The 16,906-nt window shown below is 31.7% G+C and overlaps 1 protein-coding gene across 1 annotated transcript in view; it reads right to left on the bottom strand.

The window, feature by feature from the left end:
- Positions 1-240: 240 nt before the first annotated feature.
- Positions 241-16,906, bottom strand: part of LOC134686348 (uncharacterized) — a 49,323-nt gene continuing 32,657 nt past the window's right edge. The window contains exons 3-12 of the mRNA XM_063546025.1: positions 12,075-12,092; positions 9,961-10,086; positions 9,397-9,522; positions 8,315-8,394; positions 5,313-5,384; positions 4,886-5,012; positions 3,605-3,693; positions 1,601-1,672; positions 851-992; positions 241-426 (exon numbers count right to left, since the gene is read on the bottom strand). Of these exons, the coding sequence (XP_063402095.1) occupies positions 332-426; positions 851-992; positions 1,601-1,672; positions 3,605-3,693; positions 4,886-5,012; positions 5,313-5,384; positions 8,315-8,394; positions 9,397-9,522; positions 9,961-10,086; positions 12,075-12,092 (947 nt within the window). The 3' untranslated portion in view covers positions 241-331. The remainder of the gene's footprint in view (positions 427-850; positions 993-1,600; positions 1,673-3,604; positions 3,694-4,885; positions 5,013-5,312; positions 5,385-8,314; positions 8,395-9,396; positions 9,523-9,960; positions 10,087-12,074; positions 12,093-16,906) is intronic.

The raw sequence follows: 16,906 nt of genomic DNA, 5'->3' as shown, positions 1-16,906 counted from the left end.
GAAACTCTTCTTAATTTACATATTTGGAATATCTGAAATGATTATATACCTTATTCTTGTAGATAGTCATTACATTGACAATCGTACCGCATCTTCTATCTTTAATATGAACTATTTAATGGTTAGACTGTTCATATGTTTCTAAAATGAAAATGACCAATCAGACTAAAATTAATATACTTGTGAAAGATTCGATTAAGATAATTCAAGAACTTTGTGAGACATCATTGTCCTTTTTATTTATATTTTTTTTTTATTTCTGCTTCTCATTTTTATACAAGACGTACGGCAGTTACAAAGTTGAAAAATGCTTGTGTGTGTGCATTTGATGTTATGGCGTACTTGGAGAAGTATACAGTCCCATCTTCTTAGTCGATATATATGTCTGTGTTGTCATCATTTTTTGAACTGCTGTACTTAGTTTTCCTAAAATAATAAAACAACAAATTTATTCAAATACACTTTGAAGTAGAACTTTATCTTTTTATATTTATCAAGGACATATACATATGTTAACTTTTATAACAAAAGCGAAATCCATGGAAAATTAAAAACGGTAAGTCTCGGAGTGTTTATACAACAACAGGCTTATGTTATGATAACTTATGATTCTAGATTAGGGATCTCAAATGTCTTTTGGAATTTATATTGCTGTTTCACAAACGTAAATCGTATTAAATTGGACAAATCACGCGCCCATAAATTACCTGTGACTCACTCCGTTCCAGAGTGACGTCATGTTGTCGCTAAGTAACCAGAAACAGATTCAAGTGTTTGGGATAAAAAGTAACAAATTAAAGAAAACACATACATTCGTTCAAAGGTAGTTTTAGACATCATTGGTTGTTACCTTTTTCACAATCTTTCTTATTACAGAAGTTGTCGTCACAACAATAGTAACACAAGTCAAACCCATCAGATCCACCTATTACTTGTTTCTTGGTTTTAGGGTGACCTGCATACATGGAATACTTAGCGATATCTGTACATTTCTGTAGATAAAAAAAATTATAAGTACAAATAAATGAATAAAATCATATATGTGTACCGATTCTTCACTGTTATTTGAATAACAGAGGGTTGATGCAGGATACAACTGTATCCCTTCAATAAAAGAAACGTTAATACAAATGTAAAGAGTTCATCATTTTGTATTCGATTGAAATAATTTAATCTTTCAAAAGATAAATTACAAATGTTATGTCGAAACGTTCAATTGGGCCGAATGGAAAACTTTTTTTAATTTTGGTTTTGATGTTGCTTCATCTACCTTTCAAATACTTAGATTACTTCTAAAACTCTATTTCTCTTCTGATTTTTTGACTGAGTGCTGATCAGATCAATTTTGGTTAGATGTTAAAGGTAATTGCAGTTAAATGGTTTTTTGGGGTTTTGTTTTTTTGGTAACAATTTTATGTTTGTTGCACTACACTTTCATTTTTTTTTCAATATTTGAATCTGATTCATGATAGAAGAAGGAAAACATACATTTCTGCTCTATAACATCTATCACATAGTACTCAGCTCAGAAAGGTTTTTGTCACCCACATAGCATTTTTCTAACAGAATGACTCTTTATAAAAGGAAACTTAAGTTATACCCGTTTATCTTCACATCCCAATCTCCACCTTTCCACGAACATATCAGTAATGTAATGTCTTGCAAAGCATTTCTGTAACGGAAAAGAAATCGAAATCACAAATTAATAAAAACTATCGATAAAGTGAAAATGTGAAAATATAAATAAAATTAGATTTGAATTTATACTTGATAGAATTCCTATCTAAAAATTGGCAACACATTTTTCACGTAACGCAGATATAGGATTAAACGTTTGCTTGTTTCTATTGATTTAGGCAATTAGAGAACTTGGTTTTTACTGTAAACAACATTGTAAAAAAAGAGGAAAACATGTAATATACAAAACAAAATGTAAAATCACTAAAATACTAAAATTGTAAAAAGAAAGTTCTAAATCAAATGACAAATTCAAATGATAAAACACATCAAAAGAATGGACAATAACTGCTATTTTCCTGACTTGGTACAGGCATTTTAAAATGTAGACAATTGTTGATTTAAACTGTGTTGATAGCGCTAACCCTCTCACTTGTACATCAGTTGCATCGAATTTGTCGAATATACAGATAACGATACGTGAACGAAACAAACAGACAAAAAAGTAGCAATTTTACCTGACCATATCGGGAAATAGGTATTTAGTCGGATCTTAAAAAGTACGTGTGATTTGTTTAAACCGGTTTTCGATAAAAATATACGAAGAAATGTCAAATATTTTAGGACTTAATTAAATCCGTATTTCGGTAAGATTGTGCAAGCATACGATTCTTATTGTGTCTTGCACTTTGAGAAGCATATAATCTGTAACTACTTTATTCAAATATTCTGTAAAAACGTTAATTTTGAGCTATGAAAGTCAAGTGGCTAGAGAATTTTTCCTGAGGAAGTTTTAAAAAAGTGCAAAAAAATATTTTTACAGTGGGTTAGCTTTCATTAGTCTTCACTATCTATAGATTAACAACTTTTGGTTATATTTCTAATTCAGAATCATCATTTGAGGTGGAGCACGATTGTGCAGTTAATTAATTATATGGATGTGCCATTTGTATGATGAGTGACATTCCGTGGTATTATGTGCCAATTCGAAAAAGTTATACGAGAATTGTCTCCCCTTAACAGGTTTAATTTTTTTATAATTATGTTTAGGTTTCTGATGTTATTTTGAATAATTACAAAATGAATCAATGCAATATATTTCAGTTTTTGTTATTGATCTATCAAAACAATTGATGTACGAATATAATTTCATAAATTTGAAACGTTTAAAATTATTACATATCAATATAAAGAACTTTTTTATCATTTTTGAAATAGACTATGAATGAAAATTGCATGAAATTACTTCCCTTCATGATAGATTGATGAGCCAGAGTTATATATTTGTGATCACAGAGAGGGACTCGCAAGCAAATTTTGATTGCAGCTAATTCATTGTTAAAACAATGTTCCACTATAAACGAATGTTATTTTATACAAATATAAGGAATTAGTTAGCTAAATCTACAAATTTTATTTGAAATTATGAATTTTTATTGCAATAGATTTATATGCTAACAAAAGGTAAAAATGATACATATGAGGGTATAACAGCAAACACGAACCCCAACAAAAACAGGGGTTATTTCATGTTTGCCGGAAGGGTAAGCAGTTAGTAAATAGTCTATTTCGGTAGTTCAAGTTCGTGAAAAGAGAAGGATTGTAGTAACGACAAAATAAAAATATTCGAAATCATCAGTATAACGGATATTCAATTACAGTCATCCAACTCGTGATGTCGCCCATTAAATTTACGAAGTGATGATTTCAACTTCACCATTTAGAACTCGTGGTTGAAAAATGAACAGGACACAATTGGGAAGCCGAAGTCATCTCTTTTGTCGTAAAGTTATGCTTTAAATCGACCTTCATATTCTTTTTCTAGATAGCGATTAAAAATCAAACGAAAGGATAACAACTGTCATAAACGGATATAAATGTACATTTGATTGTGTTAAAATTTTAGCCTAGAATAAATAATTTTTACCTTATCGACATCACATATTTCAATTACATCACAGTCACTTGGTTTGGACACGTCTACGCAGTTAAAACAAACAGTTCTATTCAGCTTAGCTGTAAAAATACTACAATGATATTACGACTATGAAACTTATTCATATGTTGTTACGGCAGCAAAGTATATTATTGATACATAAATGAGAACAAACTAATATTAGTTATCACATCTCCTGTTTACCGCGACGTCTTTGATGATTGTATTTAGACTAATCATGAACCATTTTATCAGTAATGACACCTAAACAACGATGCATAAAAGATCTAAACAGGTATGTCAAGTCCAGTCGACAGATACATAAGATATACCAACATCGCTTATGTCTACTTTGTTTTGTCCCTCTTACTTTTTTTTTACTTTTTTGAATTCGAGTGTCACTGATGAGTCTTTTGTAGACGAAACGCGCGTCTGGCGTATATACTAAATTTAGTCCTGGTACTTATGATAAGTGTATTTAAATGTGAAAGTCCGTCACATTGCTTTAGAATTAAGATATATTCGTTTTCTCATAAAAATTACGTGATATTTGTACTTTTTTCTTCTTTGATTTATGTATTCGGTTCGCTAGGATTATGACTCATTGATGTTAACACAGTTTTTCTTTCATATAAGTTCACGTACTCATGCTTTTTTTCAAAAAGACCCCTTACAGTGAAATTTTGATATGTCATACTCGTAATGTCTATTCCGTTTTGTTGTACCAGAAATTCCACTATTTTACGCAGAAAAGAATCTCTGTCTATAATGGCTCCTTGTGTTTTTCTCTCTGTGCAAATGCAGTGACCTTTTGATACAGACGTTACATATATCACAATGATTCTTCCTGGTTAATCCCAGTTCAAACATTTTTTTGTTCATAGATATCATCTCAACTTTTATATGTGTCAAGAGTATGCATCCTTTATCAATTCATGCTATTATTGATAATTGTTTAACCTTTCACTTACGTAATGTTATACTTTTACATCCAGACTGTATCACCAATTTCCAGTATGAAGAATGACATTTTCCCCCCAAAACTCAGTTATTAGTTGCGTCCTAAGTCACATCTTAAGTATAATGTATTGGAACACATATGTTTGCTCTAGTTTGAAAAAAAGAATGAACCTTCCTTGTGAGCCTTCATCAAAAAAGTATATGAGTACTTCATTGTATTCTGTTTGTAGTGTTGTATGCTATATTTCTTTCTTTTAAATATTGGTGATCATTTGGTTTCAAAGCAGACTTGCTCCATGAAGTATACAGTACCTTTATCTATGCAACCAAACCGATTACAGTGTTCCGTATTACAACATTCCTGGCATACGTATAAGTTTCCATCTTGGCGTTTCTGAACGGTATCTCTCTTTCCGTATTTAGAAATGGCATCGCAGACCTTAAAGATATGAGGATTATTATAAATATTATCTTGTCGTTTCTTCAAATTAACACCAAGGCAACAGACAAATCGTTTTTTTATTGAAGGGATATGATTCTTACTACAATTGTACAGTTTATGTGGTTTCTACATAGTTTAAAATGTTGCAATTCAAAATTAATGATAGTGAAATAAATATAAATGACTTTAAAACAACCATCATCAGTATGTTAAAACAAAGAAATACAATTTAACATTTTGTTTTGCATTTAATAATAAAAAAAAAATTACTATTGAAGCAATAAATATATGACTTACTCGATTTGTTCTGCATCCAAGGTCATAAAATACGTGTCCTTGTGGAGTAATGTAGAAGTCTGTTGAACATTGCTGAAAAGTTTAGTAAATCGTTCTTCAATCTTTTATTTGTAAAGTTTGTAATGAGAAGTAATAATGTTCTTATCCCAGGCAGAAAATCCTAGCTTTATTGGGCACAACTTTTTGGAACGTTAGATTCTCAATGCTCTTCAATTTTGTACTTGTTTTGGCTTTCGAATTTTGTTTTCATTTGAGCGTCACTGTTTAGTCTTGTGTGGACGAAACGGTCGTCTGGTGTATTAGATTTTAAGCCTGGTACCCTTATGTAGCTATTATTCGTGTGTTTTTCTGCCTTATATATGTTCTCCCATTTATTTGTATTGTAGTCCTGTCATGTAATGTTGTAATTTTAATGTTATATTTAACATTGCCATAAAAGCAGGAGGTTTAGCATACCCCGAAACTAGGTTCAACCCACCATTTTTTTTCTTTAAATGTCCTGCACCAAGTCAGGAAAATTGCTGTTGTAATATTATAGTTCGTTTCTGTGTGTGATAAATTTTAATATTGTGTTTCTGTTGTGTCGTAGTTCTACTCGCATATTTGGTGTGTTTCCCTCAGTTTTAGTTTGTACCCGGATTTCTCAATCGATTGATGAATACCGAACAGCGGTATTTTACTGTTGTCTTTATTCATCCAAGAGGGGGGGAAATGGAAATAAAAAACGGAATAGAATTATCGTCATTTTTTACAGATATGACGTCACGGTCAACGAAATCACAACTGTGACTTTGATCTTCGTCAGGTTCGAAAATGCTCTTTTAGAAAGTTTGAAATTTCCATTTTGTTTTCTTTTATATGAGACTTTTGAACACACTCTTTGATTTGTTTTTACTTAAATCATTTGTGTAATTTTTCTTCACAATTAATTTGACGTTATACACAACAATCCAGTAGAAGACAAAAACGCATGAAGTTGTAATGGCACTCCTATAAACCTATGTCTCGAACTTTTTTTTACAGATGTGCGTGAATTACATACTTTCAACCAATCAAGACCTATGTTACTCAACATATAACAGCTGAAGTCTGGCACAGTGTCTTTTAATCTAAATCAAGTATCATCAGGCTAATTATAGACTGTAGGCATTTCTCACAAACACTTAGAGAGGACAAGATAATGAACATGATAGAAATCAAAACAAGGGAGATGTGTTATAAACTGTATATCAAACGCTTAAAGTTGCTTGAGGCAATGGATGGTTGACGGTCTGAAACAAACAGTTTACTCGGATATTATGTGTAAATAGAAGAGTTTTTTACTGTGTATTATACCGGTGGATATTAACTTTTAAAATATATATAACATACATATATTTTAATGTGTAAATAGTACTTTTACTTGGAGATAATCATTGGTGTTCCTTATAAAGGAAGCTCATACGGAGAGAAGATGAAGAAGCGTGTTTGGTTTATAGTTATCATTGAAACAATAATGATAATTGGATGTCTTTAGGATGTACAAACATGTGTAGGTGTAATACCACCCAATTGTAGTTCGTCACCTCTGGTTACACTCGAAAAAGGATCGAAAAAATATCCACTGCAGTAAAAAAATCCGAGTAAAGAAATAAACATCATGGGTATCCCAGAGCAACATTATTTTTTATGTTGTGTATTAGAGAATATTGATACTTGAGGTAACGTGGTTATTTAGCTTGTAAACAGGAAAAAATTGATTGGTAAACTTCCAGGGTTGATTATTTTCTTATATGGAATGACATGTTATGTAAAATATTATATATATAGAACTAGACATGATAAAACTTTACTCATGCCAAATATGTCTGCATAAAAAAATTTAAAAGTGCAAATCTAACAAAGACTAATAAAGGAATAATCAATGGTGATATTGGACCTGTATATAAAAAGTATCGGTATGATACATCTTCAATAGCCGCTATGTATTTTATTTAAAATTATATTTATCAATACTATTTTGCTTTTCCTTTTTACTTTAAAAAACGTAGTCGAAATGACGTGTTTGCAACTGGCTGTTTCAATTACTGAGTTTCGTTAAAATGTTTCTTTAAAATAAACATAAAGTTATTCAAAATAAATTGTATGCTAATGAAAACAAGTACCTCATGTTCAGCACATGTTATTACTTTTTTAAATAAATTGTATGCTAATCAAAACAAGTACCACATGTTCAGCACAAGTTATTACTTTTTTAAATAAATTGTATGCTAATGAAAACAAGTACCTCATGTTCAGCACATGTTATTACTTTTTTAAATAAATTGTATGCTAATCAAAACAAGTACCACATGTTCAGCACAAGTTATTACTTTTTTAAATAAATTGTATGCTAATGAAAACAAGTACCTCAGGCCACACTTAAAAACATTTTGGTTTGCCCAAACCCTACCCAAGCTTGAGACAGTGGGTTGGTAGGTAGGCATTTTCTTTTTTTTTTTCAAAAAAAGAAATTGTAGTATCAGATGTTTATTAGTCTTCATGCCTATTTAATTAAAAAAAAACTTCTTCAAATCAGGACAATAAAAGAATTTGAGTAGGCAGCTTTTTTCTGGGTAGGTAGCGTTTGGGCAAACAAACCTATTATTTATTATGGCCTCATGTTCAGCACATGTTATTACTTTTTTAAATAAATTGTATGCTAAGGAAAACAAGTACCTCATGTTCAGCACATGTTATTACTTTTTTAAATATATTGTATGCTAATGAAAACAAGTACATCATGTTCAGCACATGTTATTACTTTTTTAAATAAATTGTATGCTAATGAAAACAAGTACCTCATGTTCAGCACATGTTATTACTTTTTTAAATAAATTGTATGCTAATGAAAACAAGTACCTCATGTTCACCACATGTTATTATTTTTTTAAATAAATTGAATGCTAATGAAAACAAGTACCTCATGTTCAGAGCATGTTATTACTTTTTTAAATAAATTGTATACTAATGAAAACAAGTACCTCATGTTCAGCACATGTTATTACTTTTTCACAGTCGTGAGGTTCCGCTATCCGCTTACATCCCATACATTCTACTAAACCTTGAAGATATACATTTTATACTGAAATATATCATTTTAACTACAAAAATACTTTAAGACTGTTGCGCCTGTCCCAAGTCAGAAGCCTCTGGCCTTTGTTAGTCTTGTATTATTTCAATTTTAGTTTCTTGTGTACAATTTGGAAATTAGTATGGCGTTCATTATCACTGAACTAGTATATATTTGTTTAGGGGCCAGCTAAAGGACGCCTCCGGGTGCGGGAATTTCTCGCTACATTGAAGACCTGTTGGTGACCTTCTGCTGTTGTTGGTTTTTTTTATTTGGTCGGGTTGTTGTCTCTTTGACACATTCCCCATTTCCATTCTCAATTTTATGTATCAAGATAAGTCAAAACCAAACACTACGTCTTATAGGTGTGTCTATTATCTTGCATGTAGAATTATACTGGATAACGTTGCTTTATTTTAGAAATAGCAAAGATTTCGATTCACTTGTTAAAGTTGTGTCGGTGGTTGAAGTAAAGGTGATCTACTTGACTGATCGATTTTTATTAACTGATCAAAATTGAGATTTCGGAGGTTCAGAAGATTTGTGCTTCTTTTTTCAAATAATGATGTATTATTAAATACATTTTGATGCATCTTTTTATTGTTTCACTAGCCCAGTAGCTAAATACTGACATGAGTATATTAATATTGTTGATATAATTTTAGAATTGATAACACTAATAGGATTATTTGAGATTAAGGCATGCATCTAAATTTTGTACTGTTTAAGTTTATTACAGAGTTTTAATAATTTATGGGAAAATTGGATTTAAATATTCTTAAGACGATATCTTAGTCACATCTGATTTCTTTCTATTTTGTGTGTGAATAAATGTCTAATTCAAAACGTTTTACATATAACTAGTGATTTCAATGTCCAAACCCTAAATGCTTACTCTATTGATACAAGTTCAGATCAACTCAGAAAAAATGCTTTCTTATGAGGTATAATAATGTTTTCGTCAGTGGATTTGATTTAGTTATTTTGTCTTACCCTTTGCTTTTGTTGTTGATAAGGTTGTCTGTGTTGGAATTGGTGTTGTTGTTGTTTGTGTCGTTGTCTGTGTTGTTGGCGTTGGTGTTGTTGTTTGTGTTGTCTTTAGTGTTGTTGATATTGGTGCTGTCAGAGTAGTAGATAAAACTTAGATTAAAAGCAATGAATTTTATTATAATCGAAATTTATTATCAAGACCTGAAATAATGAGAACAAAATAGATATTTAATTATTCATAACTACTTTTTAAAAACACAATTTATCTATTTTTAATGAACAGTTTAAATCCAAGATGAATATTTTCAGGGGAGAATACAACAACAAGGTCAATAAAAAAACTGAAAACAAAACAACAAACACCATGACCAAAAAATGAAAATTATTTCATTTTTTATTTGTATTAATCTAGAAAGTAAGATGCCAACTGCCTCGGGTAAAGTTTACCATGGTTAGGTATGTTTAACTACCTCAGTGAAATTTTACCATAGCTAGGTATTTTCAACCTCATCATGTAAAGTTTATCATCGCTAGGTTTGGTCATAATTTATATTCACGTATACTTACTTGTACTTGGGATTGAAGAACTAGTTGTTGACAATGTAGTAGTCCGTACAGTTGTTTTGGTAGTTGTAACTTTCGTAGTTGTTGTTGTAATGGCTGGTTTGGTTGTAGTTTCTAATGTGGTTGGTGCTGATAAGTAAATACTAAAGTTTAATAGCATGTTTAACTATTGTTGTTATTAAGCAATTATATATTCAAATGAAAGTGTTCCAATATTTACAAATCAATAATGATTAATTTGAATTTGCGATGGCATTATATTATAAATGTAATAGTTTATGCACTATAAGATTAGAGTAGAAAAAAAGGACCGGTCGATTTGCGCGCGCCCTTTTCTTCTGTTTGAAAAGTTGCCAATTTACGATATTTTATCATTGTCCTTAATTCTTTCATACTTCAATTCGCCATGACCTCCTACATGTACAAATACTATATAGATATTTTGTTTTTCTATCATTTAAAGGAAATAATGTTCAAATTTTTACCTAATTCTATTAACATAGATCTTATTTACATGCATAATCTGTTACATGTTAATTTCATGTTGTATATGTATCGTTTCTGTTGTGTAGTGCTATGAGCTTTGAAAATTGGATTGTGGATAATATAAGGATGATCTAAAACTTTATTTCTTTTAAAAGCTGTGACTATATAAAAGTGAAAGATATGGGACAGAATATGCCTTGCAATCGGTCATCTAGGCACACGGGAACAATGGTAGTAAAGGCTCTTAAACGTGTAAAGAACTTTTTAATATCCCAACAATAGCCACTTATGACTTGACAGGTAAAGGTAGTTAGACATCCTTTTACAATGGTTTCTTGTAGTCGGTACTCCTTCGAACCCATTATTATAATGATATACAGGTATAAGGAAGGGACAATATATAGCATGGTACTTAAAATAAAATGGGGAAAAAGAAGAAACTTCATGAAACGAAAATCGGTGCGACATAAATAAACGCCCTTCATATAATGATAAATGATTTTTTGGGGGTTCAGATCTATGAAAAAAAATCTCATTTTACTCGGTCATACTTATGTTCGTATACCTCGAGTGTTGGTTGTCGTGGTCTTGGTGGCAAACATTTGATAGTTTCTTAAAAATATTTTATGTTAAACACGGAAGGATCGTTAATTATATCGATAAATCAAGTGTGTAGACAACACCCTCTTGCTGAAGGTATTGTGTTGAAGTTTAAATTCCATTTTTAAGTCATTTGGTTGCTTTTCCTTTAACATCAAGTGTATCCCAAATATATTCAAACTATAGCCGCGATTCGTCCTGATGCTATTAGGCTATGGGTACTAAGTCAGTAAACAAACAGCAGCTTATTTTCCAGTAAAATCTAAAACAGATTCTTGCAAAACTTTACAAAAGTTGTCACATTATTTGTCCATGTGACACTTTAAAAAGATATTTGATTTGCTTCTACGAAAAGGGTACACCAAATGTTACGTAAAATTATATTTTTGTCTCTAGTTGTGGCAAAGTAGAAACCTTTTTATCAATTATGTTTCAATTATCCTCCACATCTACCGTCTACAATGATAATTCGTTCATTATAGGATGCATAAGAAGTTTGCCTTTTGGATAGTTATCAAAGGTACCAGGATTATAATTAGTACGCCAGACGCGCGTTTGGTCTACATAAGACTCATCAGTGAAGCTCATATCAAAGTATTTATAAAGCCAAACAAGTACAAAGTTGAAGAGCATTGAAGACCCAAAATTCCAAAAAATTGTGCCAAATACGGCTAAGGTAATCTATGCCTGGGATAAGAACATCCTTAGTTTTTCGAAAGCTTAAAAGTTTTGTAATAAATTTAAAAGGCAGGTGGTCATCTGCTTGTTATACACGGTATAACTAGTCCATTTAAACATGCTCAAAATCATCTAGTTTCATTAATTCAGGCCTCATCATTTACATGTAGTACTAGCGATGAAAGAAGAAATTATACTCTAGGCTACATTTGCTTTCCATCTGTATTTTGAATTTTCGATAAAATTGTATAGTTTTATACATTTTTCAATCTTATCCCTATAGTTTTGTGTGTATAAACTTTATATCTCAAAAGCTGAAAAAATCAAAAGTGAAAATATCCTATAATACTCACGTAATGTTTTGAAATTTTCTGTAATGAAATAGTCACATTAATAATCAACAAAACGAAGTTAAGAAGAAGAGTTTGCAATTGTTCCGTTTAAACAAAATTGTGAGATTTTATTTAAGTTAAAAGATAAACAGGATCGCTTTCCCAGTCAGGATTGTATTTTGTCAGAATTATCTCCCCATTACGCCAGTTCATTTTCACAATCGCAGGAATGGAAGCCATTGTAGGGATGATGCGCTACCAACTTTGCTCTTGGAAACCGATAAAAGTATCCACATTGCACCATTACGATCCTTATATGTCAGTTGTATTTAAAAAAAAAAAAATTATCAATGAGCATCAGTTAATGATCTTGTCTTAATTGATTCAAATTAAAACTATTGTCTGATCGGTTGTCATGTGAAATTTTCGAAAATTCATAAATATTTAAAAAAAATCTAATTAAATATTTCGTGATAGGGCAGACTAGATTATTTTAGTGTTTGAAGACTATAAACCCTAGTTATCACACACACAAAATTTTTTTTTTTTCGAAGATATGCATTTTCATCATCCAACTTGAAAGACTGTCGTCAAGTACTTTCAGTAAAAAATATAGCTATCCGAACACATCTTCTCTGTTTCTGTGACTCATTAGATAGGTCAGTCGGAAACCAGGTTGAAATAGATCAAAAGAATCGAAGCTCTTTGTTAGAGAAGGCGATAAATGTTTCCTGTTTTGTTTACTATAGTGACAAAATTTTTAAAAGTTAATAGAAAAAAACAAAATTGCAATTTTCTTCTCAATAACGAGGTGTTTTATTTTAAAAACACCATTTGCATATTAAGTTTTCAATTTATCTAGTACATAGTTAAGCAGAACAATTAGATATCAAGTCGACGACATGAGTATCGTTCAAGTTGGATGAAGAAAATGCATAACCTCCGATTTTTTGGAAAAAACTACCACGGACGGAAAACATATCAATTTATTAGTTCAGTAATTTTCGAGTCTGCCCTTCCATATGTGACTGAAGAAAAAAATCCAAAAATGGGTTTCCGGCTGTTTCCAAAACACATTTTGTGTATTGTGTGGCAAACGAGCATATGTGCATAAGGTGTACAAAATGTAATACCACCTAATCATAGTATGTAACATCCGGTTGCATACGAAAATAGGTCGAAAAATATATTTCCTTGAATTTGACAGTTGTAGGACATGTAATTAATCCGACACTTCATTGCAGTAAAACACTTCTGGGTTAAAAACATATAATAGTTTCGGTATTCCAAAGCTCCATACTTTTTTATGTTTCACAGCTCGTTCGATATTCCCTTGCCTGTTGTGACGTTTTTGATTTTAACGAACATAATCTATGTTTACTGGTAAATTATTAAGCATGGGATTTCGTAACCATAAATTACTTAGAACCTTTTCTAAATTTTTCCATTGGTATAAAGATTCAGGGATGAAGTTTGGTTGTAACTTATTTCAAATGTGATAGCACATCCTCATTTTCACGGAAATATTGTTAACCATGCCCGGAAATCGTCAGTTTGCCAATTACCCAATTGATTTTGTATTACACACTTTTTAAACGAATTACTTCCCTTTGTGAATTGTAGACTGGTTCCATACCGGACAAAATTGGCTTTTACCAAAATGCAAAACATAGCAAATTGAAAGTTGTGTGACGGCGGTTCAACTATTTTTTTTACGAAAAACAATTTCTAATGACAAAAATATTTAGCTTTAATAACAACAAATTAATGTAAGTAAAAGATTTGATAATCTTAAAGATTACTCACATTACGCACAGGTACATTAGCTCATCATTATAGATAAAAAAAAATGTCCCTCAGAACACGGCCGACACTCGGCTAACCGAGAGATGGGTCGGTTAATCTATATTGAGTATGTGGCTATATCGGCGGTGGGTCTGTTAATCGGGTTGGCTATACGTCTGTTAAGAGTAAAACTCACAATTTAATGTTAAACTCTGTTAAATATACAGAATTTTTGGCACATTATGAGAATCACATCTAAAAAAGAAAAGTGTCTGACAAAATGATATCTATCCTAGAACATTTTCCACCATTAAAAAAAATGGATAGCCTGCGCAATTTTAAGTAAAACGAAAAGGCGTCGCGCAAGTATGTGGTTTTTATGCTTGTTCGCATAGCAATATTTTAGATAAAAGGCCAAAAACCATTTTTAGATATGATTCAAAGGACACAAAATAGTACTTTGGTTCTAAAAAATCAATTGTCATCGATAAATATTTCATAATTGTTATATAAGTTGAGTTATACCACATTTTAATGAATAATAGGGGAAAACAGTCTGTTAATGGGTTGGACAATTTAAATCGTGTCAGTTAAGAGTTATTTAGCCACGACAATAGTCTTACTGCCTTGAGTTTATATTTTCCCATTGAAAAAAAATGAGATGTACTTATGACGAAAAAATTACAATACGGTGCAACAGTATCCTTATAGAAAGAGCACTTTTACTTATTTTTTTTAAATTCGCATAAATTTATTATTTACGCCAAGTTATCAATTAGCCTTATATTTTTGTCTGTTCAAAGTCGGTAACATCTATGAATCTGTCATGTGTTGCAATATAGCTGGTTAAATTTCATGCGTTTTCTTTGGAATACTAAGGTTTTTCTACCTCAGGAATAGATTGCCTTATGCCGGCGTCACACATTGGCGGATAGACCAGCGTGCACCAAACGAACAGAGAAAACTGACAAAGTCGGTATACGTTAGTTGCACGCCATAGGAACGCTCAAGCAATCGTTCAAAGCGCGTTGCATAAGTTTGAAGTACGTCGAAATACAAAGGTAAAATTGAGAAAGGATATGGGGAATGTGTCAAAGCGACAACAACCCGACCATAGAACAGGCAACAGACAAAGGCCACCAATGGGTCTTCAATGTAGAGAGAAACTCCCGCACCCGTAAGCGTCCTTCAGCTGGCCCCTTAAAAAATATGCATACTAGTACAGTGATAATGGACGTCATAATAAACTCCGAATTATACACAAGGAACTAAAATTAAAAATCATATAAGACTTACAAAGGCCAGAGGCTCCTGACTTGGGACAGGTGCAAAACTGCGGAGGGGATAAACATGTTTATGAGATATCAACCCTCCCCTATACCTCTAGCCACTGAAGGAAAGTAAATACGCTTGATGAAAGCTACAACCCGAGGAAATTTTTATGTAGCATAAAAAACATACAACATACGCCAACATGAACGTCGAATAAACGCTTAGCCTTAGGTACGCTTCTAGTACGCCCAATACACGTTTAAAGCATATTGGCAGCGTAAATGATTTGTAACACGCCGGAGCTATACGCCTATGTGTGACGCCAGTATTAGTTGTATTTTCTCAATGCTTTTCAACTTTGTTTTTGGCCTTTTAAACATTTTTTTCTTCGAGCGTCACTGATGAGTTTTTCGTAGACGAAACGCGTGTCTGGCGTAAATATAAGGCGCAAATATCAAATTTCAATCGTCGTATCTATGACGAGTTTATTTCCGGTATGTGTTTTCCTTTGTACCGAGTCATCACTCTCATTTTCTGCCGCCTAAGGAAATGTCTGTACCAAGTTCTAAACCGTGGTTCTAAACAAGAAATACTAGACATTAGTAATTTTTAATAGTGAGTAAGTTTTTTTTTTATATTAGTGTTGGGTGCTGATTTATTGTGTAACAACAAGACAATTTTATATTCCTGTAAATCACAATAAATGCATAATATTAATTTTATTTTTCGAGTAATGATGTATTCCTATGATATCGTAAGTCATTTAGCCGACTCGCAGTCCGCAAACGTGCTTGTTTTTCTATCGGGTGACCTTCAAGGTGGTGTAGAGAAAGGTTGATGTTGAAAGGTTTGTCTATATTTGTTTGCACTATAATCATATTTCAGTTCATTTGATAAAAAAAATCAAAACATTACGAAGTTTATCTCTGAATTATGTACTTGTTTACTATGTAAATGACAAATTGGTGCAATTCATATCAATGAAACAGAATCTACATGATATATGCGATCTTTCTTTGATGAAATTCATATTACTTTGATTTTACACTTTTTAAAATCATTTCTATCAATTTTCAGATTCCATTGTCTAAACTTATGTTTCATTGTACATGTGTTGTTTCCATTTATTCTAGCCACTAATCTTGGGCCTATCTCTTTTTTCAGATAACATCCAATATAGCAATTACATTATACTTGTAATGTCATTCATAACTCTTAACAGACCAATTAACAGACCGAGTTTTATACATCCGACCCATTAACAGACCATATTTTTTATCAAAAATTGATTTATGTCACCAAAATACAGTTTTTCGTGTAGATTTTTCACATATTGATGTTAATATGGTAAACAAACATAATGCCAGTCTTTTTTCGATGTTCAAAAGATTGCATGCAAGTAAACGCAACCAACTTGTCATTTTTGTGTACATTTTGTGTGTGTAAAATGTGTATAAATTTACTGATGAGTAACTCGCCTTTTCATTTTATAGATCGTTTATTGAAGCTAGAAAAAAAATAATTACAGCACTGGATTCAGTACTCCAAATCATTTTGTCAGACATGAATAGTTTTTTATGATATAAATATAATTAAAAAGTTATACAATGAAACATGCTGACCTTGCACTGATTTTCACGATAACACCTGATTAACAGACTTTAGCCAACCCGATTAACAGACCCACCGCCGATATAGCCGCATACTCAATATAGATTAACCGACCCATCTCTCGGTTAGCCGAGTGTCGGCCGTGCAGAAGAGAATCATCTAAAAAGGGACCTCTTATAATAGGG

The sequence above is a fragment of the Mytilus trossulus genome, chromosome 10 (genome assembly GCF_036588685.1).
Source record: "Mytilus trossulus isolate FHL-02 chromosome 10, PNRI_Mtr1.1.1.hap1, whole genome shotgun sequence".
In the NCBI taxonomy this organism is placed as follows: domain Eukaryota; kingdom Metazoa; phylum Mollusca; class Bivalvia; order Mytilida; family Mytilidae; genus Mytilus; species Mytilus trossulus.
Note: the sequence above shows the minus strand (reverse complement) of the source record. Positions and strands in the feature narration are given on the sequence as shown.